Source organism: Myotis yumanensis, unplaced genomic scaffold (assembly GCF_028538775.1).
Source record: "Myotis yumanensis isolate MYYU_CA2020_CCGP unplaced genomic scaffold, mMyoYum1.0.hap1 SCAF_10, whole genome shotgun sequence".
Taxonomy (NCBI): Eukaryota; Metazoa; Chordata; class Mammalia; order Chiroptera; family Vespertilionidae; genus Myotis; species Myotis yumanensis.
Genome location: NW_027223761.1, coordinates 4,751,629 through 4,777,302, shown reverse-complemented (window position 1 = coordinate 4,777,302; position 25,674 = coordinate 4,751,629). Strand labels below are relative to the sequence as shown.

The 25,674-nt window shown below is 58.6% G+C and overlaps 1 protein-coding gene across 15 annotated transcripts in view; it reads left to right on the top strand.

Moving 5' to 3' along the window:
* Positions 1 to 498: 498 nt before the first annotated feature.
* The window catches only part of NRXN2 (neurexin 2), a 106,279-nt gene continuing 81,103 nt past the window's right edge, over positions 499 to 25,674 (top strand). For 6 of the 15 annotated variants that reach the window (XM_070427403.1, XM_070427407.1, XM_070427408.1 and 3 more), the window contains exons 1-3: positions 499 to 653; positions 9,264 to 10,218; positions 22,535 to 22,552. In XM_070427403.1, the coding sequence (XP_070283504.1) occupies positions 9,507 to 10,218; positions 22,535 to 22,552 (730 nt within the window). In that variant the 5' untranslated portion in view covers positions 499 to 653; positions 9,264 to 9,506. The remainder of the gene's footprint in view (positions 654 to 9,263; positions 10,219 to 22,534; positions 22,553 to 25,674) is intronic. The other 9 variants (XM_070427401.1, XM_070427399.1, XM_070427402.1 and 6 more) reach the window with 3 other exon arrangements.

Below are 25,674 nucleotides of genomic sequence, written 5' to 3'. Positions count from 1 at the left end.
GCGGCCCGGGTCCCACACCGGTTGCGCTCGCCTGGTGCCCCAAGTGGGGGCCCGGGTCCCACACCGGTTCGGCTCGTCCCGCCCCTGGGCGCTGCCCCATGGGCCCGCCGGCCGGGAATGCGGGACCCGAGGACCCAACCCACTGGGCGGGAGGGTAGGGCACCTGGGATTCCAGAAAAGGCATTGGGGCTGGGTTGAGCGTCTGCCAGTTGCGGGACCGGGCTCCAGGGCTCCAGAGCGCGAGCGGCAGGTACGAAAGAGCTCGGATGCCCCGGGGCCGGGATGCCTGGGTCCTGCGCGCGGGAGGGGAGTGGGCCTGTGGAGCCGCCGGACTGGCGGCTTCTGCGCCTTTGCATTGGCTGCGCCGCTCGTCCATTAGCCACGCCTGGTCCAATGCGCGCGCCCGGGGGGCGGGCCCTGGTGCTGATGCTGCCGTCAGTCGGTGTTGCAGGGATGCGGCGGCGGGAGCAGCCGCCCTGACTCGCGGAGCATCCTCCTCCGAGCGGCACCGCGGCGGGGCGGGCGGGGACGCGGCGGGGAGCGAGAGGCTCGAGGCAGCCGACGCCGCTGGCCCCGGTTGTGTCACCCGCCAGAGACGGGGCGGCTCCGGGGTTCTGATCCCCACCCTTCAGTTCCTGGAGCCCCCAGACCAGGTACGGGGGGCAAAGGAGGGGGGGTGCTGCGGCGGAGATGGGCGGGGGGCTGGAGCCGATCCGCGGAGGGAAGCGATCGGAGGGGCGGGAGAGGCTGGAAGGATAGATAGATCGGGGGGCGGGGGCGCTGCCGCTGCGAGGCTGGCTGGGTGACAGAGGAGGCTAGGCGGCTGGGGGCTGGGGGTCGGATCCTCCCTGTGGAAGGGGCACTGGCCCTGAGCTAGGGTGAACAGAGGTGGGGGAGGAATGGGGCGAGGAGGCAGGGCTGTGAGGGAGGCTCTGAAGAGGGGGGTCCCCAGTCTGTGCTAGCCCCAAGGTCTGGAAGCCGCTCGGCCAGAGGGGCTGGGGAGCTGTTGTGCTCGGAAGGGTCTGCAGGGGAGAAACCAGCCAGGAGCTGGGCTTCGTGGGAGGAGGCCAGGGGGCTGGAGAGGGGAAAGAGAGTAGTGAGAGGCAAGGAACTGGGGCCAGGCCAAGGGCTTCCTACTGAGGGGCGCCCCTGAGGACCAGGCTTTACTGGGGGATGGGAGCCAAGGAGAGGTTATTGGGAGGGAGCAGAGGGGAAGGTGCCGAGGTGTTGAGGCAGAGATGGGTCTGTGCTGGTGGAGAGCGGGGAGACATGGGGGCCTGAAGAAGAGGAGGGGAAGCTTGGGGGGGGGGGGATGGGGCGATGAGAGGAGACTGGGAGATCCGTAGGAGGGGGCTGCGCTGGGGTGGGAATGCTGGGCGGTGGCAGGGTTATGGTCAGAGTACTGCAGGGAGAGGAAGCTGCGGGGCCAGGGCTAACCCCCACCCCGAGAGAGGAGGGGACCTTTTCTCAAGTCCCAGCCTCCTCCTCCCGCTGAAGTAGACATCTGCCCTGGGTTCTCTGGGCTGGAGTATGAGCCCTTAACCCCTGGAGGGGCCCTAGAAGGCAACATTGGCTTTGGGGGGCTGCTGTCTCCTGTAGTCTCAATCCCCACCTGAGTCCTGGCTGAGGGCATTTGGGGCTTCGCTGATCCAGCAAGGGCTGGGAGGGGCTGCTCCTTGGTGCCTGGAGGTGGACGGGAAGCTGCCCAGACCTGGAGTGAGGAAACCAACCTTAGGGGGTGGCTCTTGGCCCTCCAGTCCTCTTGGCTGCCTAGGGGGCTTCTGTACACCTTGGGTTTTGTATGTGTTGGGGGTGGTGTGGGTGGGCGAGGACCTCCCATTCATTCCTGCCCCTCCCTCTTGTCTACCTTCCCAGGGTCTGAGCCTCCCTTTTGGGGGAGGGTGGACTTGAGGGGTTTGCATTCTCTGTCTGCTGCCAGGAGAGTAGAAAGGGAGAAGGGAGGTCTGCTGGCCTGTTAGCCAGGGTGCCTTCTGTTTCGTGGGTGCCTCAGCCACTCAGGTCCCTGCCTCCTCCTGCCTCCAGGCGTGCTGGTGTCTGAGGCTGTGCTGGCTCTTCCAGGGGGTAGGGGAGAAGGGCCATTCCTGCCAGAGGAGGTGTTCTCAGACCCACCCTGTCCTCAGATCCGCAGGGGTGGGTGGGACTGTCAGCGGGTGGCCCTCCAGAGCCCAGGCATGCGCTGACTTCTTGGCCTGGGCCGACTCCACACCTGGCTTCCTGAGGAGGGGCTGGCTTCTGGAGGGGTTGTTGGAGACCTCTGTTCCCTCCAGACTCCGTGTCTGCCCAGGTCCAGCTGCTCCCTCCCGCCTGCCTTTGCCAGTGACATAGACAACCCGACACTGATCCATATGTTCTGTGGTCCCCACCCAGACCCACACCTACACAGGCACACGCACCTGCGGACACAATACACCTCCTGGCAGCATGCCGCCTACACTTGCGCCCAGAGAGACTGCCACCTCAAAGACCTCCCCAGGCGCCTGCTGCCACGCACATGCTACACACATGGCCCCTGCACACTCCCAGAGCCCCAACCCCACCCACACTGTCGCCCTCACTGTTCCCATCCCTCCATCCCCTCCCCGGTTCCCACAGTCACCTCAAGCACACTTACCCTCTTCCATACACACCTCCACTCCCTGGGACACACCCTCCCCTCCCAGACACCCACCCTTGCACATCCTCCCACACACACCAATACCTCCCACGCCCTCACAGGCCATCACTAAGTAACACCCGCCCTTTGGGTCCTAAGCACTTTACCCCAGGCCTTTGTGTGTGCACGTGTGCGCACACCGGCACACACTCATGCATGCTAGCAGCCCTGTTAAACCTTGGCTCACCCCTAAGCTTCTCTCTCACTTGCGTTCTCTCTCCCTCACTCGCTCTCATATCTTTGTCCCCTTGGAAAGCCCCCTAAACCCCAGGCACTCCTAGCCCTCCTGACCACAACCACAATCCCTCCTGGTCCCGTCCACCGCCCAGCCACACCCGGCCTTCCTCAGAACCTTCCCATTTCTAGGCGCCCCACCCCAGCGCTCACCCTCACCCTCAGGGCCCTACTCCTGCCTCGTGCTGACTATGCTGTCCATTCATTCCCACTCCGGAGCCCAGCCCCCACGGGGACACCCTGACTGTGCCTCACAGGCAGCCAACCCCGCTGCTCCATCTGCTGGGGCGCTCCCTGCCTGGCCTTGTCCACACCGGTGGGCCTGTGAGCTCTCGGAGACTCATTCAACAAATAATCCCGCGTGGGCTAGGCACCTCGTCATTTACAAAGCCACCACCATTTGACACGGTGGGGTGGGGTGAGAGTGACGCCACCCGGGCTCAGCTCTGGCCCCTCAGCGGGCCTCAGTTTCCTCATCTGTAATATGGGGGTCCTCATATCTACCTCATGGGCTTTTTTTTTTTTTTAAGGGCTAGAGGAGATGGTTATGACAATAATCATTGTAACAAGTGTATTGGTTGTAGACCTGCTGGGAGCCAGGCGCTGTGCTCAGCGCTCAGTGAGCTGTGCTGGTCTCACGCATTTGTCAGGCACATGTAAAGCCCGCAGTGAAGAGCCGCTCGCGGCATCATTGTCATAACTGTGCACACACGTACCTGCCACGGAGACCACATTTCCAGGCGTCTCATACTCACTCACAGGCTGCCCTGACATCCACCTGTCCCCTCTGCATGGCTGGGGCGTCAGAATCCCCTGGCTGTGCCCAGCACAGGGGTGGGCATAGGGGTGAGCTCACCCTTCCCACTGCCTACCCCTCTGCCCCCAGGCAACTGTGTTTCACCCCCCACTCCGCCAAGTCATTCAATTACACTTCGGTCCTCAGCCCACTCACCTGGCAGCAGCCTCCTCACGCGCACCTCAAGCTGCCACCTCTTGTGCCCACCTCCCTTCACGCTTCTCTTTGTGGACAGAGACCTGCTCAGGGGGACCTGTGAGCCCAGCCGTGCTGCTGGGGAACTCCCGCCAGTCTTCAGGCCCCTCCCTCCATTCTCCCACCTTCCTGGGAAGGGGGAGGTGCCAGCAAATAGGAGAGGGCCCAGGGCGAGAAATCTGAGTCCCCCGCTGCCACTTACAAGCTGTATGACCTTGGGAGGGGGTCCTCTGTGACTGTCAGTTTCACCGTCTGTAAAAGGGGGCGGTGGTAAGACCTGCCTTGCTTACTTCCCGTGCTGGGCCCTGGTGAGCATCAGAGGAAACACGAGACACATGGAGTTTTGCAAACTGTAAAATGCTGAGATGAGGAGTTTTAAAAGTACTCATTAATATAACACATACTTTTCACTTCAGCCTATGCTAGGCACTGTATTAAATGCATTACATTTATTAATTTTGACAACACCATTATTTCCTCTATTTTACACATAAGAAAACCGAGGCCCACAGAAGCTAAGGAACTGGCCCAAGGTCACACAGCTAGACAAACGGACAACTGCCATTTGAACCCAGCTCCGGACTCAGCGCCTGTAACCACTGCACTACCTGTTTTTGCCCACTGCTGAGGTGTGGCTGGACGTGGACACGCATGAGGGCTCTGTCTCTTCTAGGTCATCAGGGCTGGGAGGAGGGAGAAGGGAGGGGAGGTGGGGACTGTTTGCAGCCCGCCAACCCTGCCAAAGGTTTTAGGGAGGAGAGGGGACCCTCCAAAACACATCCTGTGACTGGAAGGGACCTCAGGGCTCCGCTAGTTGGATGTCCCCCTTCCGTGTGACTCACAAGCCCCGTCCTGAGCGCCTCTGAGCAGTAGTCATCCTGCCCCGGCTCACATACCTCCGCACACGAGGACTGCCCCATCCCCCGGAGGCAGCCTACTCTACCGTTGGCTGCTCTGGATTGCCAGCAAGTTTCTCTAATCCCGAGCCAAAATCTCCCTCCTCATAACAGCACTTCTCCCACCTGTCCACGCTGCCTTCTGGGGCCCCAGAATGTGTGTAAACCCAGCTCTTCCTCCTGCGCCCGGGGGAGGCCCCTGCTGTCACACTCCCAGCTGGCATGAGAGGGAGCTGGCAGCGGAGAGGACAGCCAGCGGGAGGCGGGCATTCCCACGGCTGGAGGTGTGTGAGTGTGAGTGAGTGTGTGAGTGAGTGTGGTGTGGATGTGACCGGAGAAGGGGCGGAGTGGATGCTGGGAGAAGGCCCCTGGCCAGGGCTTTGCCAGGGTGAGTGTGGGCTGTGTCACCCTGGGAACTGCATCCATTTGCTCAGTTTGCACTGGTGGGTGTGGCCTTGGCCTTTGGTCAGATGGGGAGGCCCAGGTATGGAAGAGCAGGCACGGTGGAAAGCATCTAGAATGGAAGGCCAGTGGCCTTGGTTTTGTTTTTGCTCTGCTGCGTGACCCTGGGCAGTCACTGCCCCTCTCTGGGGCTCCATTTCCACCTGAAAAAAAAGAGGGATGCACTCCATTAGCTAAGAGGTCTGTGTCTTTCAGGCCTAGGGGCAAACTCAGAGCCTGGCTCATCGGCAGAGGGCAGCGGCCCCTGTAAAGGCCCGGTCAGACAAGGTGGGCTCTGAGCCGTCACTGCCTGTGGCCTGTGGCCGGTGCTGGGTAGGAGTAAGGCCACTGCTTACTTGCACTCGAACTTGGGCAAATGAATTCATCATTCTAAGTGCAGGCTCCTTGTTTGTACGCCTGGGGTGACACAACTACCTCCTGGAACTAGAGGGTTAAACGCACCTGCTGGTCCAGCCTGCACCTGACCCACAGTGGGGAGTCCAAAAGTTGTAGCCCGGATGTGACAGTGGCACTGGCCTGGCCGTGGAAGGTGAGCACTTGTCAGCCAAGGAGGAGCCAGAAGTAATCTAGGAGAGGATTCAGTGGGGAAGAGAGTAGGACCAGGTCTTGAGAGCCGCCGACTCACCTCAACTCCACCCCCTCCAGCTCCCATCACTACTGGCTCGAGGCTGCTGGGTCCCCGTGTGGCAGGGGCGCTGGGAACTGACCGAGGGCAGAATCCCAGATTACATGGAGAGGTCTGTTCCCCAGGGGGCGGCAGCCCTGGCCAGCGGTGGCTGGCAGTGTGCAGGGCAGTGACGTCAGTCAGCAGGATATCCCAAGGCAGCTCCGGCCAGTCAGTGTTGTGCACTGGCAGTGGGCACTGGAGAAGAGGGGGTCTTGGGGAGCAGTGCTTGGACTCTGTGGGTGCAGGGGACTTCCACTCCATTGCATGAGCCTGGGCGAGGGGCCTTGCACGACTCCAGGAGGCTTGATATAGTTGTGCAAGGCCATGGCCCTGGCCATTAAGATCCGAGGCCAGGCGCCGTGGATGTACCAGGAGTTGAAGAAGGATGGGGCATCAGAGATTAGCGGGAAAGCCCCTGAGTCCTGGGAGGAAGGGTGGGCTGTAGGCTGGGTCAGCAGAAACTTGGGCCTGGGGTGTGGAGGGGGAGGGAGGGGGAAGAACGGTGAGGAGCGGCAGGTGTCCTGGGAGCTGTGGGGTGGGTGAGGTGGAAAGGACCCTGGTGTCTGCTTAGTTCACATTCCTCTTTGGACAATGTCTGCCTGGCAAGCCTAAAGCTGCCCCATGGTCCCTGGAGAGAGGACCCAAGGAGGGCCTGGCCTCCTCCTGGCCAGCCCTGCAGCCCCTCTGCCCCTGGCACTGAGCCCAGCTGGCCGGTGCTGCAGAGCTGCGGGCTGTGGGGAGAATGAGTAATGAGCCTTGAGGGGCTGCAGGCCCAGACCCTGGCCTCCCTCCCAGGAGGCACCCGCAAGTTCTGCCTCTGTCCCCACAGCTGGCTCACAGACACGTGCCTGTGCATAGCACCCCCTTCCTTCCCACACTGTCCCTCCATATCTTGGCACACACAGACTCGAGAGGAGTCACCCCCTCCTAGAGTCACTCCTTTGCTGCCAACCTCTCTCCCCCAGTCAGGTAACATTCTTTCTGGCTCTCAGGCCCCAGGCCCCCACCTCCCAGTCTCTGGAGGCATCTCCACCATCCTTCACTCTGTCTGTCCCCTGCCAACTTCCTGGACGAGGGAGACCCTGCCCCCAGGCTTCCAGCAAACGCCCCTCTGCCATCTCCCCAGAAGGCGGGGATGTATAACAGAGGGACTGGGCTGGGAGTAGGGCAGGGTAACTAAAATCCCCTCCCTCTCCTGAGCTGAGAAGTGAGTGGACAGCAGCACGGAATCCTATTCCCTCTGCTAGCGGAAATCGATAGCTAATTAATTCCCTCCCCAAAATAGTGTCCGGAGGTGGGAGCTGGCGGGGGCTGAGAGAGGCTAGGCCAGACTGAGACCAAGACCCCAGCAGGGGAGGGAGGGAGCATGACACCCAGGGGCTGTGCATCTGGGGTCCCTGGAGAAGGGGAGTTTGGCCTTTCCCTCCCCCAAGCCTGAGGGTCCCCTTCCCCTGCCCTGAACTGGAGTGGGGGGTACATGTGTGTGGGGGTAAAGGCGTCAATCAGACTGGGAGCAGGTGCTGCATTTAATTTGATTGGCTAATTAGCCCGCGCATGTTAATTATCTCCATTACCCAATGAGCAGAGGCAGTGGCAAAGCTATATATAACCAGGCAGTGTTGAGAGGGAGAGGGGCTGCTTCCGGGGCTGCCTCACAGCCTCTGCCCCGCCTGGGAAGAGCCAGACCTGGAGGGGCACTTGAGTCCCTATTGGAGTTTGTAGGGTTGGGGGTGGGGCAGCGTCAGAAGGAGCCAGATGGAAGGACCTGAGAGCTGGGCTTTGGGGGTCTATTGGGGATGGCTCCCTAAACACTACCACTGGCTCCTGAAGACTTCCAGCCCCTTCTCCCTCCTGTACTCACGTCACTTCAACCACCCTGCCCTCCCCCTCTCTATGTTATTAGGGAGGCCCTGGCTTTCTCTCTTCCTTCAGACACCCAGCTTCCTCCCACATAGCTCTCTGACTCCTCACCACACCCTTCCAACCTCCTCCCTCTCCAAGCCATCCACCTCCTCTTCTTCTGGTTCCCACCTCTCTGAGCTATACCTGTGGCTGCCCTGCCTTTTGTCTCCTTCATGGAGACAGACAGATGTGGATCAGACAGATGTGGGTCTAAGTCCCAGTTCCCTGCTGACCGGCTGTGTGACCCTGGGTAAGTCCCTAGACTTCTCTGCGGGCTTCCCCAGCGGTTAATGGGAATAATGGGACTTCTCGGAGTGATGGAGTAAAATGACATTTGTAAAAATGCCCAGCATCCCGGGCCCTGACAAATGCTGTTTGAATTTGGAATTTAATTTTATCTATCTTCTCATTCCTTTTCTCCCCATCAGGCCGCCTCTCTCCTCCATTACTCCTCTGTCTCTGTCACTTTCCATGCCATTCCTCTCCTTCCACTTCCCCCTTCCATCTTTCCCTGTCTGGTCCCAAACTCTGGCCCCTCCCTGCTTCTCTCTCAGACTTCTCCCCACCTCCTTCCCTGCCTTCCTCCCCCAAATAAAATCAATGCAATATTCAGGAGGGTTGTTGGATATAAATAATTACGACTTGGAGTTTAACGAGATGCAAATTCCCCTCCCCTGCGTGGGGTATAAATTGCTCTCTGACAGCCCGTTACAAGGGTAATCATTTCAGAAAGGCAATTTTATGCAAATGAGCCTGCCTGCCTCCTGGTGGCTCCCCCAGCCCTGAACGGGGAGGAGGGGAAGAGAACGCAGGGATGGGGCCAGGTCTGAGGCTCAGGACTGGGAGATGGAGGTTGAGGGTGACACATTTAGGTTCATGAAGGATCTGGACTGGTGAGCAGTGGGGCTGGGGCCCAGGAAAGGGTGAGTGGGTTTGGGGGGTGGGTGGGGGGTTTGGAGAAAAGGAATCAGATGCCTGTGTCCTTGCCTGGATAGAGAGGGCTTGGGCCTGGATGCCTGCGCCCTGGCTGGCTTCCGTCTCTTGCCCCTTCCCAGACATTGATACCATTGACGAATTGACATTTAATTAATCCCAATGAATTATTTAGCCACTTCATTATCCAGCATCAGGAGCTGATGAGAGGGAGCTGTGGCTGTGGTGGAGCCATGCTCAGGGCTGGGTGGCTCAGGGAGGAAGGGGCTGGGTCGCCCGCAGACAGGAGGCGGGGTGAGGGCTTCTGCGTCGGGCGTCTGCTGGACTCTAAGGTGTTACCTGTCCACATCTCACACCAACAATGCGCTCGCCCTCCAGGCCCGAGGCACCCGCAAGTCCTAATGGGAAACAACTGCGCGCTTGCCGGTGTGAGGGGGGAGCTAGGCACCGACCGCCCCCCTCCCCCAGCCCCTCATGAACCTTTTCCTCTCTCTTTCCCCGCAGGCATCCCTCCCGCCTCTCCCGTCGGAGCCCACAGCCGGGGAGGGGCGCCTCCGCCGCGGCTCGGGGAAGCCGGCACCTGGGCCTCTGCGTGTGTCGCCTCAGGGCCAGGCCCATGGCACCGTGAAGCGGCCAGGGAGCCCCGCTCGGTGCGGGGGGCGCCCGGCCCCCTCCCCGCCCCATGCGCCCGCGGCTCTGAAGCCTGAGCGGGGCCGGGGGCCGGGCGGGGCCGGGGCCGCCGGAGGCATGGCGCCCGGGAGCCCGTGGCCGCTGCTGCTGGTGCTGCTGACGCTGGCGGCGGGCGCGGGCGGCCTGGAGTTCGGCGGCGGCCCCGGGCAGTGGGCGCGCTATGCGCGCTGGGCCGGCGCGGCGAGCAGCGGGGAGCTGAGCTTCAGCCTGCGCACCAACGCCACGCGCGCGCTGCTGCTCTACCTGGACGACGGCGGCGACTGCGACTTCCTGGAGCTGCTGGTGGCGGAGGGGCGCCTGCGGCTGCGCTTCACGCTGTCGTGCGCCGAGCCGGCCACGCTGCAGCTGGACACGCCGGTGGCCGACGACCGCTGGCACATGGTGCTGCTGACCCGCGACGCGCGCCGCACGGCGCTGGCGGTGGACGGCGAGGCCCGGGCCGCCGAGGTGCGCTCCAAGCGGCGCGAGATGCAGGTGGCCAGCGACCTGTTCGTGGGCGGCATCCCGCCGGACGTGCGCCTCTCGGCGCTCACGCTCAGCACGGTCAAGTACGAGCCGCCATTCCGTGGCCTCCTGGCGAACCTGAAGCTGGGCGAGCGGCCCCCAGCGCTGCTGGGCAGCCAGGGCCTGCGCGGCGCCGCCGCCGACCCTCTGTGCGCGCCCGCGCGCAACCCCTGCGCCAACGGCGGCCTCTGCACGGTGCTGGCCCCCGGCGAGGTGGGCTGCGACTGCAGCCACACGGGCTTCGGTGGCAAGTTCTGCAGCGAAGGTGAGCCGGGGAGCCGCCGCGGGGCGCCTGGGTGCGGGAGGGCGGGACTGGCGGCGTCCGGGGTCGGGCCTGTGAGTGCACCTCCACGCGGGGGGTGTGAGGCATAACCCGTGTGCGGACGCCTGTCCCGGGAGACCGCGTGTGGATAGCCAGTGAGCTCGGAGCTGCAGGTGAGGCGGGTTAGATGGGCCGACACCCCCCACTCCGGGGGGTCCTGTGGCTAATTGTGGGTGGGTATGTGTAGTCAGGTCCTGGCGAGAGGGTGAAGGGCTGGCGCCTGAGGCCGGTGAGGGGGAGTGAGGGCTGTGGGAGTATGTAGGCGGGGCCTCTGAGAGGCAGTGTGTGGGGTCTGTGTGGGCGGGGCCTCTGAGAGGCAGTGTGTGGGGTCGGTGTGGGCGGGGCCTCTGAGAGGCAGTGTGTGGGGTCGGTGTGGGCGGGGCCTCTGAGAGGTAGTGGGTGGGGTCGGTGTGGGCGGGGCCTCTGAGAGGCAGTGTGTGGGGTCGGTGTGGGCGGGGCCTCTGAGAGGTAGTGGGTGGGGTCGGTGTGGGCGGGGCCTCTGAGAGGCAGTGTGTGGGGTCGGTGTGGGCGGGGCCTCTGAGAGGTAGTGGGTGGGGTCGGTGTGGGCAGGGCCTCTGAGAGGTAGTGGGTGGGGCCTTGTGGGCGGAGCCTCTGAGAGGTAGTGGGTGGGACCTTGTGGGCGGAGCCTCTGAGAGGTAGTGGGTGGGGCCTTGTGGGCGGAGCCTCTGAGAGGTAGTGGGTGGGGTCGGTGTGGGCAGGGCCTCTGAGAGGTAGTGGGTGGGGCCTTGTGGGCGGGGCCTCTGCGGCGTTTGGTGAGGGGGGGCGGGGGTGGGGCTGCGAGGGGGTCCTGAGACATGGTAGGGTCTGTATGGCCAGGCCACTGAGGGCTGTGCGGGCGAAAGGTCGCCGGGGGTGGGGTGGGGTGGGGTGGGCAGCAGCGCCTGTGAGGGTCGGCGAAGGACTGTGGGTGGGGTCCGTATTGGGGGCGTGGTTGGCCCCGGCGGGCCGGGCCGGTGCTGGCCTCGGTGAAGGGCGGGCAGCGTGGTCTCCGAGGCTGGGCGGCGACAGGTGGAGGAAAGCCTGGGCGTGCGGGCGGTGGGCGTGCGGAGGAGGCGCGGGAGCGGGAGGGGGATTGCGCGGCGGTGACGCGCGCTCCGGGACCGTGGGAACCGAGGGTTTCTTTCCCACAGAGTTGGCAGGGTCGAAAGTGAAGGAAAAATGCGGGAAAGGGTGGCTGAGGCTTCTGCTCGTGGTTGGGAGATGACGGATTTGCTGAGGGACGAAAACATGGCTGGTCGTTTCTCCCGGGTGAGAGACAGGGAGTGGGAGCTTCTGTTTTAAACATCCAGCCCTTTCCAGCCTGGGCTGTGGAAGGGGGACTGGTGTCTGGAGGAGGTTGGCGTATGGACTCGAGTATGGAAACGGAGGTGGAATAGGGGCTCGAAAGGGAGGTTGAAGGGAGGGGCAGCTTCCGCCAGCTCCCCAGCTGCCAGGGGCAGAGAGGGGTGAGGTGAGGGGACTAGGTGGGGGGTGGCCCCAGGCCTGGGTGGGCTTTGGTTTTAGTGGGGGTGGGGGAAGGAGGGACTTTGAGGCGCTTGTACTTTGGTCTGGCTGGGGAGTGGGGAGCGCGTCCCCATCTCCTTCACCCCTGCTCAGTGGCAGCTGTTTTCTGCAGATAAGTGTGGACAGGCATGCTTTCCTCGCCCTCAGCACCCCTTTCCTCGCCCTCAGCACCCCTCGGAGCTGTGGCCTCCTAGCAGTTGTGTGTGTCTGCCCCAAGAGGTTGTCTTTGGGGAGCGTGTGCATCTGCACGTGTGTGCTCACAATCTAGTGTGGCCCTGGGACTGCTTTGGGGGTGGGAGCCAAACGAAGTGTGTGCCTCCGCGTGAAGGTTGTCCGCCTGTGGACAGCTCCGGGAGGAGCTGCGTCTGCAGGTGTAGCCTTGAATCTGGGAACTCTGGACTCTGCCCAGGACTGTGATTGTGTATCTATAGCTGGGGTAGAGGAAGACATAAGGAAGGTTTGTGGGGCTATGCGAACAAGGCTGTGGGATATGCCTTCAGGAACTGTGTTTATTAAGTTAATCTGACACCTTCTCACCTTTTCCCCCAAGGAGCTCAGGTGCTCCCAAAGCTGTGAAACTGTGTGTCTGTGTGTGGTTGCCTGCACGCACAGGCCGTGGGTCTGGCAGTGGGTAGATGTGTGAATGGGACTGTTTGAATAGTAATGTTTACAGATGGAAGCCCAGTGCCTAGTAGAGTGAGGACTACTCACGTGTGAGGGCATGTGCTCGTGTGTAGGTGCCCATGTGTGCATGTGTTGTAATGTGAGGCCTCAGTAAGACACCTGGACTCGATGAGGAATCCTTCTTTCTATGACCTTTGTGTGATTCTGTGGTCCCTATGACTCCTCCCCTTAAAGACTTCTTTTTTAAAAAAAATATTTTATTGATTTTTACAGAGAGGAAGGGAGAGGGATAGAGAGTTAGAAACATCAGATGAGAGAGAAGCATTAATCAGCTGCCTCCTGCACACCCCCTACTGGGGATGTGCCCGCAACCAAGGTACATGCCCTTGACTAGAATCGAACCTGGGACCTTTCAGTCCGAAGGCTGATGCTCTATCCACTGAGCCAAACCGGTTAGGGCCTCTTAAAGCCTTCTTAAGAAAATAGGACGAACCACCCTTCTAACTTGATGGAAGGGAAATTTGAGCCACAGAGACGCAGGTTATGGTAATTGGTCCACAGTCTCACTGTGCAGAATTGGGCCTGGGTGTATGAAAAACGCAGCCAGAGGCACCCTGGTCAAATGGAGCCCTTGTGTTATTCATTCTCTGAAAGGATTCATCAGCCAGAGGCGTCCAGTGAGCCAAACAAAGTGTGTGCTTCCGAACGAGGCTTGTGTGCTTGTGTGTCTGAGATGCGTTAGAGCGCCAGTGTTGAGAGGGACTGTTTTGTGTATCCCGTGTATATGTGCTGGGTATGTACCAGGTGAATGTCTGTGTCAGCTGTGTTGGAGCTGTGAGAGGCGGCTCCGTATCTGACCCATTGTGTGTGTGTGTGCGTGTTTCATGAAGAAAAGGGGAAGGAGATATTAGGTGGGAGTCAGACAGCTGGTAGGGGCAGGGTGCTTTCCGTGTGTCTAATATCTGTTGAGCGAGTGGTGCTTTGTCTGCGATAAAAAGGCAGGGAGACTCATCTCTGTATTCCCTGCACCTAATATAGTACCAGACACTTAGTGGGTGTTTGATAAAGATTTGTGGAGTGAATGAAGAGATATTAATACGTATTTGAAAGAATAAAAGCTGGAGGTGAGGCTGTATATGCACATGAAAATATGCACGTGTATATTTTCAGATGTAAGTGTGCGTGGGCATGGAGAGGACAGGCACAGCGACAGCTCCGACCCCCTCCCCACCCCATGACCCCGTTCCCTCTCCTTATATTTTGTCCCTTATTTTCTGGGCAGCTTTTGTAACCTCCTGTGCTCATTACACTTCTAGTACATTTTCACCTAGCCAAGGAAGAACGGACTGGGCCCCCCTCCCCCTCCAGGTATCAGGGTTAAGGAAGGAAGCCTTTAAAGCAGTGGGGTGGGGCCACAACATTACTAACAAAGAAACAGAATTTCCGGAGGATGAGGCCCAGAAATCAGGATTTAAAAAAGATTCCCAGGTGATTCTAATGTGCAGCCAAGGTTGAGAACCACTGCTTTAAGGGAAGCAGGCCTGGCTCCTGATCTCAGAACTCAGGGCTTCCCTGCAAGCTAGCGTTACTTCATCATTATCTGCTTTGAGTGGCTCTCAACTTTTTCCGAGATTAAGGACATTTCTAAAGTCAGTAATCCACAGTTCCCTTTCCACATAGTAGTTATTTTTATGTCTGTTTATTGTGAAAATAGATGACACAAAGCTACTATGAATTCAGGAGAGCTTCTAGATGACTTTGATGTTATATTTGCCACTGTGGTTAATCAAATACAATTTAGAAAAAATAGTTTTAGCTTTAGCTTTGCATGCAAGACAAACCGATCCGCCTTCAGGTATTTGGTGTGCATATGGATTTGTGGGTCCTTTGGGCTCCCCCTGCCTTCCCATTGGGTGAGAGTCTCCATGCTAGGAAACTTTCTTTTCTCCTCCGGGGTGTCTGGCCACAGGCAATGGAAGACAGAGCTAAGTACGAGCGGCTGAGTGTGTGTTGCTGCTGATTATCTGCCGAAGCTGGGAGAGACGGGAATTTCGTAGGGTTTGCATGAGAACTCCTCCTCATGCCACTCGTGTGTGTAGAGAAAGGGCTGAAAAGGGACCAAGGAAGAAAGCGTGTGCAGGTGTGTGGGAGACTCCTGAGGAGCGGGGGGCAGAGGTATAGGACAGTGTCAGGCGTGTACCTTGCTTGGGAGAGAACAGGAAACTGTGGTAAAGTGTGTGTTGGCAGGGGGTGGACGGGTGTGTCCCACGTGGGTGTTTTGTAAGTTCGTTGGTGATTTCATTCAACAGGCAGTTGTCAAGGCCACCTCCGTGACAGGCCTTGAGTTGGGGCTTGAAGGGGAATCAGAGATGAATGAGACACAGCTCCAGGAGCTGTTTAATGGGGGAAGCAGATAAAAACGACAAAAACAGTCCAGTGTGTGGTTACCAGAGCAGATTCTGCGGCTGGACTGCCTGGGCAATGACCTTGGACTTAAACCCTCTCTGCCCTTATCTGTAAAATGGGGACAATAATAGTGCCTACGTTATAGATTTGTTGTGAGAATTAAATGAGCTAAATCTTGTGAAATGTTTAGAACAGCGCCCAGCTTACAGAAAATGCTGTTAAACAACAGCAAAAGGGCAACACAGAAGAGTGCGCTAGATACCCAGAGAGAGGCAGCGAGGCGTGTGGCTTCGGGATTAAACCGCAGACTCCGAGGCTCAGATCTGGGTTTGAATCTGACTTCTCACCATGAGCCTGTGACAGCAGATGAGTACCTAACCTTCAGACTAATTTTTTCCTAAGTGGGGACGCCCATGCCTACCTCACAGGTGTGTTGTGGGAATTAAATGAGGTCTGACACATACTACGTGGTGAGTAAGTGGTAGTTACTATTAGAGGCGGAGTGCTCTTGGGGTTTTGAAGAACGGGAGAGTTTACAGGTTGGGAGGGTCGGTAATAAAAGGCCTGCTATTTAAGATTGGCCTTGAGAGCTGATTATATGATTTGGGGGAGGTCACTCCAAGCAAAGGAATCAGTGAGAACAAAGGCATGGGAGAGGGGAGTGTAGTCCCGTCCGCAGAGGGGCACAGGGAGTGCAGGGAAAATGGTGGCCTCTGAAGCAGGAGAAGCAGGTTGGGACCAGGTCTTGGAGTTTTGACTTAAGTCCTTCAACCAACATTTATTGGATGCTGACTGTCTACAGAGTATGGGCAGATAGAACCAGAAAAGAATTTCGAGCAGGCTGATGAACAATAAGAGCTGTTTTGGAAGCTGGGAGGGAGGTGTAGAATGGATTAGAGGGGGCAGAGTTATATGGTAGAGAAGTCAGTTGGGAGACAGTTCAGGAAAGAGATGTTGAGGCCCTGCCCCTTGGTTGCCTGGGGGAGTGGCAAGGAAGGGGGTGGCAGCCGTGTTGGTGGCGGTGGTAGTGTGGCTGAGCCATCGCTGAGGCTGGACTTGGGGGTCTCTGTCTCTTGTATGTGGAGGAGGTGGGAGAGTCCCGAGAGGATGAGACTCCGGGTGTGCATGGTTGGAAGACGGTGGGGGGGGGGGGGGGAGGTGAAAGGAAAGGGGGAAGTCAGCAGGGGAGCAGGTTTGGCCGCAGATCATGCGTGCGCTGAGTTGGGGTGCCCCTTGGTATTCCTAGACAGCAGTGTCCAGACTGCACCGAGCCCAGAGCTTTGAACTGAAGGTGGGGCTGCAGATGGAGACCTGGGAGTCACATGCGTGGAGCGATAGTATTTGAAGCTCTGGAGTCGGATGAGGTGCCCAAGGAGAAGGTGAACGACTTCAGAGGCGCATCCAGTTGGGAGGAGGAGGGAGAGGAGCAGCGCAGACAGCGAAGGAGCAGTTGGAACAAAAACAGAGTCAGATCACACAGTCGAGGATGAGAGCGTGGGGCCCGGCAGCTAGTGCGCCTCGCTGGGTGCAGAACTTTTCATCTCATTTCATCCTCACGGCCACCCCTGAGATGCGAGCGCTGGCCTCTGCACCCGCGCCCGCTCCGGGACCTGTTGCCCCACCTTTGTCCGCGCTGCCTCCAGAACGGAGCTGTGGCTAGTCAGCTGTGCCCATGGCTACTGCATCTGGTTTATTGGGGTGCTTGGGGGATGGCATTTGATCAGATACGAGTAACTGCCCCAGATTTCTCGGGCCACAGCTTCTCCCTTAAGTCACGATGTGATGAGGGTGTTCCTGTACTTGTGGGCCAGCGGTCCTCGCACTGAGAGAGGGCGGTGCAGATCCACCCGGAGAATCTCAGTCTTCTGAACCCTGGAGGAAGAACTCACTCGCCGTTAAGACACACAGCTCACTAACGTTTATATCATTCCGATGGGACTCTACCGTAGGTTGCACGGCTCCCGCCTCCATAGCAGAGTACTTGGAATGTGATTTCCCTCATCCGATGACTCAGGGTGTCGTGACTCCCCTCAGGTACTGCACTGGGTTGTCCCTTCTTTGAGGTTTGAAACGATGCTTGACTGCTGGCATTTTGACTTCTTTCTTTCTTTTTTAAAATATATTTTATTGATTTTTTTATAGAGAGGAAGGGAGAGGGATAGAGAGTTAGAAACATTGAGAGAGAAACATCGATCAGCTGCCTCCTGCACACCCCCTACCAGGGATGTGCCTGAAACCAAGGTACATGCCTTTGGCCGGAATCGAACCTGGGATCATTCAACCCGCAGGCCGACGCTCTATCCATTGAGCCAAACCGGTTAGGGCGACTTCTTCCTTTTTTATTATTATTTTTTTAATTGAAAAAATTTTAATTGATTTTTAGAGAGAGAAGAAGGGAGAGGGAAGAAGGAGGTGGGAGGGGAGAGGGAGAGGGAGAGAGAGGGGGGGGGGGGACATCGATTGGCTGCCTCCTGCACATCCCCTACTGGGGATCAAGTCCACAACCCAGGCACGTGCCCCGACTGGGAATCGAACCCGAAACCTTTTGGTGCACTGGACAACGCCCAACCAACTGAGTCACACCGGCCAGGGCTGGACTTTTGAATTCTTATCTTAGCCTTTTCTAGTTTTCCCATCTCTGTCCTTAGGAGGAGTTGTCAGATAGCAAGTCATCTCCATTGCTCTCTCTCTGTTTGTGAACTTGGAAATCAGCAGCCCAAGCATGGTAGGATGCGTGTCACGAAAAGTGGAGTCGGGGTAGGCTCTGAGGTTCTCACATGAGAAAATGGCCGTTTTGACTGCTCAGAACCGTTTCTCTTCTCTTGTTCTGGTCTTCATCACTGTCCTCAGTAACGAATCTGCTGGAGTCACACATTTGTGTTGGGCAAGACAATACCATCTACGCCCTCTGGTGGGGCAGCACAACCTGCATGTGTGAAATTGAGTAAGATGAGGTCACGTGTGTGGACCCACTGTCAGCTCTCACATCCGGTACCTGTGGCCCTGACAGTTTCTGTGGTTGGAAATAGCTCGGGGCAGAACGGGACCAACTGCTCAAGAGAGCGGAACAGGGGGTGGTTGCTGTAAGACCGGAGATGAGGGAGACGTTCTCACGGACAGCTCATATGGCAGAATGGCCAAGAGCATGGCTGCCTGGGTTCGAATCCCAGCTTTGCTACTTGCTAACTGTGTGAACTTGGGTACTTTTCTTAATCACATGGTTCTTCAATGTCCTGCTCTGTAAAATGGACGTTATAATGTTGTTTGAGGACTAAATGAGTTAGTGTACGGAAATCCTTCACAATGTGCCAGGCACTGTTCTTGCTCCCATGATTATTAATCCTAGTGGTCAGGGAAGGCTTCAAGGAGGAGGTGGGACTTGGCCAGATCTTGCAGGATGACTGAGTGAGATTTGTGGGGGTGGGAAGGAAAGCACAGGGCTTTCCCATCAGGAAAAAGCCTAAGTGAGGAGTCTAGTGGACCAGGCAGCGGATGTGAGTCAGGGGCCTCAGGGGGAGGGGGAGGAGACCAAGACCTTTGTGCTTTGTGGGAGATGAAATCAGAACTGTAGATTAAAGGCAGCTTCTAGGAGTCTTGACTTCCAGGCCAAGAATGTAGTTTCACTGGAAGTTTTTGTTGTTGTTTTGTTTTGTTAATCCAAACATGAGGATATTTTTCCATTGGTTTTTAGGGACAGTGGAAGAGAGAGGGAATGACAGAGAGAAATGTTGATGTGAGAGAAACACATTGATTGGTTGCCTCCCGCACACACGCACCCTGACCCTGGTTGGGGAGGAGCCTGCAACCGAGGTACGTGCCCTTGACCAGAATTGAACCTGGGACCCTTCAGTCCACAGGCCGATGCTCTATCCACTGAGCCAAACCGGCTAGGGCTCATTGGAAGTTTTAAAGCCAAACAGATTTGGGCTCAGATTTTGACTCTGCCCCTCATGACCAGTATGATCTTGGAAAAGTTTCTTCCACTTCCTGAGCCTTGGTTTCCCCATCTCTACAAGGGAGTAGTAGCAGTATCCACGACCAGGGGGTGGAGGTAAGGAAATGATACAGAACATGGAAACAGCCAGGCATTATGTGAGAAGTGCTTTTTATTATTCATTCAACAAACATAGCCATGTTTTTTCCTGAGCCAGGAACTGCAAGCAGCTAGATATAGAGAGATGAATGAGACATTGTCCTCGCTCCTGGATATCTCACAGTCCAGTCAGGAAGCAGCGATGGAAACACAAGACAGATCCGATAAGTGAAATAAATAATGACACAATGTACATATGGAGAGCTGGCACCGAAGAGGGATGGCTTGCTCTGCCTGGGAGGTCACTTCAGAACACAGACGAGCTAGATTGACCTGGCCTGAGAGCAAGAGGCGGCTTGTTTATTAGGCTGCTGAGGATGAGAAGAGTGAGGATGGGCAAGGGCGTTTCAAGCTGAAGGAATCCTATGTGCAGAAATGTGGACCAGTAGGGAAATGGGAAGAAATTGGGTGTGTCTGGAGCCTGGATTGTTGCAGGAAAGGTGGTTGCAGGGAGGTGTGGTCAAACTGTGAACGGACTTGCCTGAGGTAGGCCCTGGGAAGTCCTGAAGAGTTTTAAGCAGGGGCATGACTTGGTTGGACCACTTTGGGCTGTGAGTTGCAGGGTGAAAAGACCTGCTATAGAGGGAGATTGCTAAGAGGCCTTAGTTCTGAGGGGATGATCTGAGGAGGGCCTGGCCTTGGGGCTGTGCTGATGGTGATGGAGGGATGAAAAGCGTTTCTAGGAGCTTAGTTTAGTTTTTAGGTTTAGAAGGTGGCACTGGTGGGCATGGGGGTTGGTATGAAGACAGAGCAGGGCCGAATGCTGGGTGCCTAACCTGACCAGGGAATGTAGAGGCAGGGAGAGGGCCTGTGGGGGAGGGTATTGACGTCCATCTGGGACATGTGGAGTCTGAAAAGCCCATGAGACACTCAGTGGGAGCTTTTCTGAAGGCAGGCGGATACATAGATCAAGAGGACAGAAGAGACGTTTGCACCAGAGTCACTGGAAAGTTCTGAGTGTGTGTGCATGTGTGTGTGTTGTGTGCACGCTGATCACAGCCGTATTTGGCCAGGTGTATCTGGTACCGGTGCCAAGGGAGCCAGGCTGGGGACGGGCAGGGAGACCAACCAGCAGGAGCCTAACGCAGGAAGCCAGGTGAGGCGGAGGGCTCTGGTGACTGGACAAAGGCCAAGGGGGTTTTGTGCTCAGGGGGGTTTTCTGTCCGAAGGAGGTAGGTGATACCGCTGAGCTCACGCAGGCACACTGAGGCGGATGCGCGCCAGCACATGCTGGGGCCGCATGGTGCGTGGCTCACTAGTGGGATCCCTGGAGCCTGGCAGAGTGTGGGTCGCCTCGTGGGTGCTCAAGAAGTGTTGGCTGAAAGCAGGGCCTTTGCCAAGCGCAGGTAAGGGGGTGGAGATGTGGAGTGTGGGGTTGGTGGTGGAATTGGATGGCAGACAAGTGACTGCTGAGCGGACAGCTGAGGGGGCAGGACTGGCACCCAGAGGAGAGGTGGGGCTGCAGGCACAATTTCGGGGGGCAAGGGGGGGGTCTCTAAGCCACAGCAGTGACCTATCACTGAGGAGAAGAGAGAAGAGTGTGGAGGGTGTGGGACTGAGCCTGGAGGGGCCTGGAATGGCGGGTGAGGGGCACAGGTGAGTCAGCAGGAAGCAAAGAAAGTGAGGTCAGCGAGTCCCAGGTGCCACCTCTCAGAGCCAGGAGAGGGAGGACCGGTACAGGCAGCAAACCAGACTTGATTGTTTCGCTTCCCTGAACACAGCATGACCCTGACCCTGACCCCCAACCTCGACCCTGACCCCGACTGCAATAGGTGGCAGGGGACAATGCTTTTCGAAATACCCGCTGTGTTGAGTCACCTAGAGGTCACCGTGTCTCCTAGTTAGTGCAGGTGCCGGAGAGATGACTGAGCAGGGCCTTCGCACCTGGGGCCAGAGCGCTCCGACACGGGGCTCTGCGGGGGAGCCAGGGCTTCCCCGAGGGCCTCCGCAGCTCCCCAGGCCCCCAGATGCAATGGATTCCGTCTGTTTAAGAAAGGATCGCAGACACAGCTTTCGGGGATGCAGCTGTCAGGAGAGAAGCTGTGTGTGGTACAGAAGCATGGCTCACACATGTAGATATGTGGGGGCTTGTGGGTGCAGGTTTAGAAGATGGGAGATAGGTAGGCAGGTAGTTAGGTAGGTAGGTGGAGAGGTAGGTGGACAGACAAACAGGGAGCTGTGTTCATTGCAGGGTGTGTCTTTGTCCCCGGAGGGCGTGTGGGGTGGTGGTATGTGTGCATCTAATATTGTGTATGAGCTCACTGTGCGGGTATTGATTCTGCGTTCAGCCAGTGTGTGGATTGTGGGGGTGGCATAAGTTATGATAAATGACAGTATGTGTTTCTGGAGTATAGCTACACTCCTAAGAGTGGATGAGCAAATAACACAAAATGAGGTTGGAGGTAGGAGGAGATGGTGTGTGCTTGCAGGTCTAAATATGGACTGAACAGCTTTTGGCATGTATGCGTGCATATCCTGGGGCCCACGTGTGTGTGTGTGTGTGTGTGTGTGTGTGTGTGTGTGTTTCCCCACTGGGTCTGTGTGTTTGTAGGCTGTGCTATTTCTATTCCCGCCTGTTGCTTCTCTACAGGCTCCCGCGGGTGGGCGTGCCGTAAGTGTCTGGAGAGGGTTGACTCTCCTCCTCCTAAGCAGGCCAGAGCCCAGCCTGCTCTGGGAGGGGTAGCTCAGTGGGAGGAGCGCCCCCGTCCTCTCTTCCTTCTGTCTTCCCTCCGGACTCATTTGCCAAGCCCTGGCCCGGCCCAGGAAGGCCCACTAGGTGCGGGCTGGCTGCCCGAAGGCTGTGCCATGGCTCTGGAGGGGCCCAGTTGGCCCACTGCCTTTGCACCCCCTCCCACCACTGAAGTGGCCCATCCAGCCGGGGGCCCCTTGCCTCACTCAGATGATAAGCAGGCATTTATCATAGAACCCCCCAAACCAGAGCCGGAAGGGGTCGCAGAAATGCTCTACTTCATCCCTCTCACATTTGTACAAGAGGGACAGGGGGCTCAGAGAGGTTAAGTGACTGGGTTGGGAGTCACACAGCACTTTGAGGCAGGACTGTGTTTTCTGATTTGCATACCCACGACTCTTCTCCCCTGGGTGGGTCGTTGGGTCCTGTGTGCAAAGGCTTTGGGTGTGAGCTGTATGAGAGATGATCAGTCAGGGCCTATGTGTGCCAGTGTGTCACTGAGCATGAGTGTGTCTCTGGTGAGCCCCGTGCGAGCGGGTCCCCATCTGTCTCAGATGCGCTGGGAGGCAGGGAGGAGCGGGCCTGGGAGTCGGGACGCCTGCCTGGCTCTGCTTCCCATTCTCCACGTGACCTCGAGTGGGCACTTCCCTGCCCTGGGCCTCAGTCTCCTGAAATGTAATATGAGGCTTGGGTCCTCTCGGCCCCTGTGACCCTGTGTGTGAGGCACTGACTCAAGAAACGCCTCGGTCTCTGTCTCATCCCCAGCAGAGCCTTCCGGGTCGGGTGGCTGTGTCAGGGCCTGGGTGGGCGTGGGCACCTTGACCCCATCAGTCTCCTTGGAGCCCTGTCCTTGGTACCCTCACTAACCGCACTCCTTTCTCTCTCTCCCTGCCGCGCCCCTTCCTGCACCTGCTGGCCCGCAGAGGAGCACCCCATGGAAGGTGAGTGGGGCTTTGGCTCACCGAGTGGCGGATCAGTTGTGTGGGGTCCTATGTGAGGGGGTATCGTCGGCCACCCAAGGGCTCCCTCCCCTGCCCCTGCCCCGGGAAGGATGTCTGGGCACCCCCTTGGCGGCCTCGGCCCCACCTCTGGCCCAGTCCCTCCTCGTTGGGTTGCCAGGCAGAGGGCAGGCCCTTCCACTTGCCCGTCTTCAGCGCCAGTCTGTCCACTGGCCTTTCTTCTTCCTTAGGGAGGAGACGCCAGTCTGTCCACTGGCCTTTCTTCTTCCTTAGGGAGGAGACCGGTTTTGAGTGGAGGGATGGGGCTGGAGGGTTCTAAAGCGCCCAGAGCGCATGAGGAGACGCTGCTTTGCCCAGCCCAGCCGCCGAGGAGGCTCAGGAAAGCCCTGCAGACCAGGCGGGCGGGCGGGTGGGGCCAGGAGCGCCTGGGTACCATCCGGTCCTGGGTCTGGAGAGTCCGGCAGAGGGTGGGGGCTGTCCCGGGCCAGGGAGTGGGTAGGGGCAGCTTCCCTGGTCTGATTGACACTTGCAGCAGGCCCCTGCCCCAGCCCCTGCCCTGCCCCGTGGGCTGGTAGGTGGGGGTGGCCTGCCTCTTCCTTCAGCCCAGGCCACGGGCTCTCTCTGGGTCTCTCTCCACCCTGTCCCTGTCTTCTCTTCCTGTTGCCTTTTCTCTCTCTGGTTTTTCTCCAGGGCTCTGTCCCGGGGCCTCTGTCTCTTGTTCCTGTCCTCCAGGCTCTCTCTGGGTCCCGTCATTCTCTGAACCTTACCTCTCGGTTTGGTTTCCCTGTTTCTTTTTCTCCTCCGCGTGGACCAGGTCAGGGAGAGGGGAGACTGGGTTGGATGCCCAGGCTGGGAGGTGGGCTGCTGGGGAGCTCCTGTGGCCACTGAGAGGCAGGCAGCAAGGAGGGGGGTGGCACCCCAGCCACCACACCTGCTGCGCTGTGTTCTCTTCCTGGAGAAGCAGCGGGAGTGGGAGGGACACAGATGGCCCTGGGCTGGGAGCTCCCTGGGCCCAGGCCCTGCCCTGGGAGGCGCAGGGGATGCGGGAGTCCTGGGAAGGAAAGCAGGGAGGGCTCTCGGCCGAGTGTGGGCTGGGATCCGTGGTTCCTTGTGGTGCCCACAGTTTGGCTGGTTTCTCTGGGTGAGGTCTCTTCTCTGTGGATGCCCTCAGGTCCCCTGGTCCTGGCCTGCAGGCGCCCGTGTGTGTGTGTGTGTGTGTGTGTGTGTGCATGTGCATACAGCTCTTTGTGCACGTCTGCACATACATGCTGTGCATGTGTGTCTGCGTGTGGCGGTGTGGCCTCCATCTCTGTGTCTTCGTGGCGTGGCCCACATCACTGCCCTGAGGAGTGTCTGCATCTGTGTCTGCATCTGTCCTCTCCGTGTCTGCGTCTCCGTGGCAGTGTTTACCTCTGCGCGTGTGAGAGAGCCTGCGTGTCTGGTGGCCGCAGCCTTCTGAGGGCTGGAGATAAGATTTAGTGCTGATGTGACTTTTACTTGCTCTTGATGTCATGTCTCCTCCGGAACAAAGGGAGAGATGAAGGGAGGAAGGGAGAGAAAAAGGGTGGAGGAGAGAGGCTGGGGGAGGAGGGCTGGTCCAGGAGAAGGGGAGGAGTAAGTAGAGGTGGGAAGAGGGAGGACACTCAAGGGGGGAGGGGCAGAGAGGCTTGAAATGGGGAGGGAAACAGCCAGAGAAGCAGGCAGGGCTGCGGCGGGGAGAGTGACTGGGCCAGGCCAGGCCAGAGAAGCAGGCAGGGCTGCGGCGGGGAGAGTGACTGGGCTGAGGGGAGAGAAGGGAGCATCTTTTCCAGCAGGTGGGCCAGGCAGGGGCGAGAAGGGACGCTGGGCTTTGGAGACGAGTCGGCTGAGACCTGTGACGTCACCTGGCCATGTCTTGGGGGCGGCACGGGAGTCTGCTGGATTGGATGTGACGCAGCGTGTGCCTGCATGTCAGGGGTGTGTGCGTGTGTGTGTCCATACCTAGTGTGTGATGCTTCTGTGTGTGTGTCTCTGTGACATGTCTGCTTGTGTGTCTCTCCAAGCTTGTCCCTGTAACCGGCTCCCTCCTTTCGATGCTGGCCCTCGGGGGTGTCGGGAGGAGAGGAGGCAGTGAGATAGTGGGAGGTGGGTTTGCAGGGGGTGGCTTCAGGGGGTGGCTGGGCCCCCTTTGCGACACTACGCTCTGGACTCCGAGGTTCCCCCTTCAGGTCTGAGCCCTCCGTGCCTTCCCCCTCTTTTCTCGCCGCTGGATGCTGTGTCTCAGGCCCAGCTTTCTCCCAGGAACCCAGCCATCCTGCTCCCAGCCTCCTGCTGAGCATCTCCTTTTGGGGGATCCTGACTTCCCCATCTCCCCCTGCCCCCTGCCCCCCAGCCTCTTGTGGCAGAGAGAAGACACAGAAGCAGCCAGATAAAGTACCCTAGGAAGGACCCTTGCTAATGCATCCGTCACAGCCAGCCTCTCCGGTGGTGGGAGGGTGATGCCACAGGTGGCCCTGGGGGGGATGGAGATGTAAGGCTTGGGGAGCTGGGCATGAGGAGGGAGCAGAGATTTCGGGGCGGGTGGGATGCAGGCTCTAGGGAGAGCACCCTTGGGCCTGGCTGGGCTGAGCCGTGGGAGACAGGGCAGGGGACTGGCCTCCCCTCACCAAGATGGCTGGTGCTGTCACGCCTGAGGGAGCCGAGCAGCTGGTTGCCGTGGTGACAGAGGAGAGTGCGGCATGCTAATGAGGCTGCTGGAGCTGGGCAGTGGAAGGGTCTGCAAGGGGAGAGATGCCCCCCCCCCCCCCCCCCGCAGTAGGACAGGCCTGTGGGGGACAGAGGGCAGGCGCACAGCCACAGGCTTCCAGGCCTGGGTCTCCAATAGCCTGCGAGCAAGTCTGTTTTTGCCAGGGAGAGTGAGATGAGGGGTTAGCGCTCTGGGTCTGGGTCCTGGATTTAGGGGTTCAGAAGAAGATGCCAGTAGTTCTTGGGGGAAGGAGTGGGTGGGGCATTCAAGCAAGGTGGCCGCCCCCCCCCCACGCCCCCCCCGTGTTTTGGGAATAAAACCTGTGTCTTTCCAAGAGCTGTTCTGTCCTGAGGCAGCCCTTAGTAGCTGTGGTCCCCCT